At 29.0% G+C, this 2871-nt stretch overlaps 1 protein-coding gene across 1 annotated transcript; it reads right to left on the bottom strand.

Moving 5' to 3' along the window:
• Positions 1-939: 939 nt before the first annotated feature.
• On the bottom strand, positions 940-2304 carry LOC127137238 (stemmadenine O-acetyltransferase). Its single transcript, XM_051063712.1, has one exon. It carries the CDS (start codon positions 2302-2304, stop codon positions 940-942), a length of 1365 nt encoding a protein of 454 aa, XP_050919669.1.
• Positions 2305-2871: the final 567 nt, after the last annotated feature.

Genomic DNA, 2871 nt, shown 5'->3' with positions numbered 1-2871 from the left:
TGCTAATACCTTCCCCTTGCGTAACTGAGTCCCGAACCCTAATCTCGGTTGCGAGACCGATTCTTTATCCTTTTTCTAACGCTTCCCGTGCATTTATCTTTTTGAGGGTTTTATCGACTATTTCCTCCCGCCTCTTCAATAGAGGCACATAAATAAAATTCGGTGACAACTCTTCTGATCTTTTCGTTCAATCCGTCCGATTCACTCGCTATATCCCAAAACAACAATGAAAATATTTTGAAATTTGAGCTCTATTTTCTTAAAAATTTCATTCCATACTATTTCATCCCAACCAAAGATATCACAAATCTTTTTGAGTTATCATTTTCACAAATTTTGGCAGAATCTCACTAATAACAATGCATCCTTGTCTATTTCACTACTTTTGATCTAACCATTTTCATGAAATTGTTTTTTTAAGTACTACTTTACACAAGAGTTTTGTGACAAAATTTAAAGGATGCATTTTATTCCCAATATTGTAAATACTTGAACGAAAATAATAAGACATTACATAATTATACAAGACAATTTTTTATTTTATTTTATTGTATTTGTTTATTAATGCATTAGACAAATTATTTTTTCGTGTTTGAGCTAAAAAGTTGTCTCATAATTTAGCAAGAGACATACATTTATTTATTTTTTTCCAATCTCTTACAATCAGTTTTGTTCAATTCCATAATTATTTTTCACATCAAATAGGGTAAAAAAAAAATTGTCTTATCCAATCCGTCTTTTCTAACAAATCACACACACTCTAATAATAAACTAAAGAAAAAAAATGCATATAATAAAAAATTAGTCTTAAATATAAATTATGCAATACAACCCAACTTTTTTTTTTCTAGATAGGGTCATGTCTGCTACAATGGAATTGGAATTGGAATTGGAATGAATATTGATTCTTACTATTATTCCATTTTATAGACTAAATATCTAGATGGTGAAGTTAATATTAGGATTAAGCTTAGCAAATTTGTGAAACTCTACATCATTTTTCAAATCATCTAAATGTTTCTCAGCCATTGTCACCCATGCCTCAATTCCTTCCCATGTTTCCATCAACACAACTGTATTTGGAATAGTTTCTTTTGTACCACCTCTTTGAGCTATCCACAAAGGCTTTCCCCAACCAAAATCCATCTCTTTAAATCCCATGTTGCTCCAACTTGTAAACACAAATGATATTGGATTTTTATTTTCCATACCTTCAAGCATTAACTCACCACACTCATCACTCCATAAAAAACTAGGATCATTTTTCAATTTTAAATACAATTCTTCATTCACCTTTTCAATTCCATCTCCCAAAATTCTAACCATATCACTAATTTTTGTCTCCCTTTTGACATTCTCACAAACAACCATAGCTGGCCATAATAAATTTCCAACTGAGCTTTGAAACAAAGTCTCTCCCATCCTTCTTCTCATGTCCACAACATGCAAAACCACCACTTGCCTTTTGTTTTCTTCACAATTTTCCTTCATACATGCTACAATCATGTGTTTACATATAAATGAAGACACTACTTTGTAACTTGTATGTAATTTTGTTTTGATTGAATTGTTTCTCGATGATATTTCTTTTAATTCGTTGATTGATTTGTGATCAAACAAAAATCTTCTCGTGGTGCACTTCAATTCTATCTCTATTCCTTTGTTAATATTCAACACACCTTCTCTAACACCGCTGGTGTTCCTTGGAGGGAAAGTCGAAGAAGAAATTGAGAAATCCGGCTGGCAAATTTCTTCCATTAATCCATTGCAAATAGAAGACCATGTTTTCAAGAATAGACTAAGTGAATATGCATCTAGTATTGTATGAAGATTGCATAAACCAATAGCCATTCCACCACACTTGAAAATGTTCAATTGGACTAATATTTGTGGCAAGACTTCATTATAAGGATGTGTTTTGTTTGGTTCACAAGGAAGAAGTTTGTTTATTAATTCCAATTTTGGCGGACTTAGGAACTCTTCCATTTCCATGTTTATTAAAGCTTCCATGTAAATCGCGCCTTCGTCGTTGCAATCGATAGAGAAGATATCATTTCTTCTACCACAAAGAGGATAGAAAATTGTTAATGTCTTAGATAGTGAGTTCTTTAGTTTTGTTGAGACATTTGAGAATTCTTGTATGTCATTTGTTTTGCGATAAAATAGGATTAATGGAAAATATGTGTTTAGTTGAAACACATCAAACAGACATAGTTTGTAGGTTTTGTGTTCGTTGGATGTGGGCGATGATGGTTTAATGGTTTGTGTTGATGTAATATTAATTTCCATTGTTAATAATACCATGTAAAAGCTATGAAGGTTGAAACAATTGTGTTCATCTTTGTGTGTTTATATATTATTATTGTCTTAGAAAAAACTACAAGTTATTAATTATCATTCATTTATTTTTATTTAATGTTATAAATAACTCTAATTAAACAAACGTCACATATCAATGCAGCATATGTTTTTCTTATCCGAAACAAACAAATCTACCATATGTTTCTTTTTGAATTCAATTTTTCTCTCTCTCATTCGAAAGCATTTTCACTGTGAAAATAAAACCCGGTTTACCTTTTATTAATTATTTGAACAAATTTTATATCTAAATTTTTAAAATTTGTTACTATAATATTATTTATTAAATTTTTTAAATAAAATTGAGTCATTATATTAGAATAAATATAAAAAATACTAGTTAAGAAAAACGACAGAGTTTAGTGGAGATTGGGGCAATCTATTCAATTTTAGTAAAGAAATAATTATATATATATATATATATATATATATATATATATATATATATATATATATATATATATATATATATATATATATATATATATATATATATATATTGTATTTTTTTCT

The sequence above is a fragment of the Lathyrus oleraceus genome, chromosome 4, assembly GCF_024323335.1.
Source record: "Lathyrus oleraceus cultivar Zhongwan6 chromosome 4, CAAS_Psat_ZW6_1.0, whole genome shotgun sequence".
NCBI lineage: Eukaryota > Viridiplantae > Streptophyta > Magnoliopsida > Fabales > Fabaceae > Lathyrus > Lathyrus oleraceus.
Note: the sequence above shows the minus strand (reverse complement) of the source record. Positions and strands in the feature narration are given on the sequence as shown.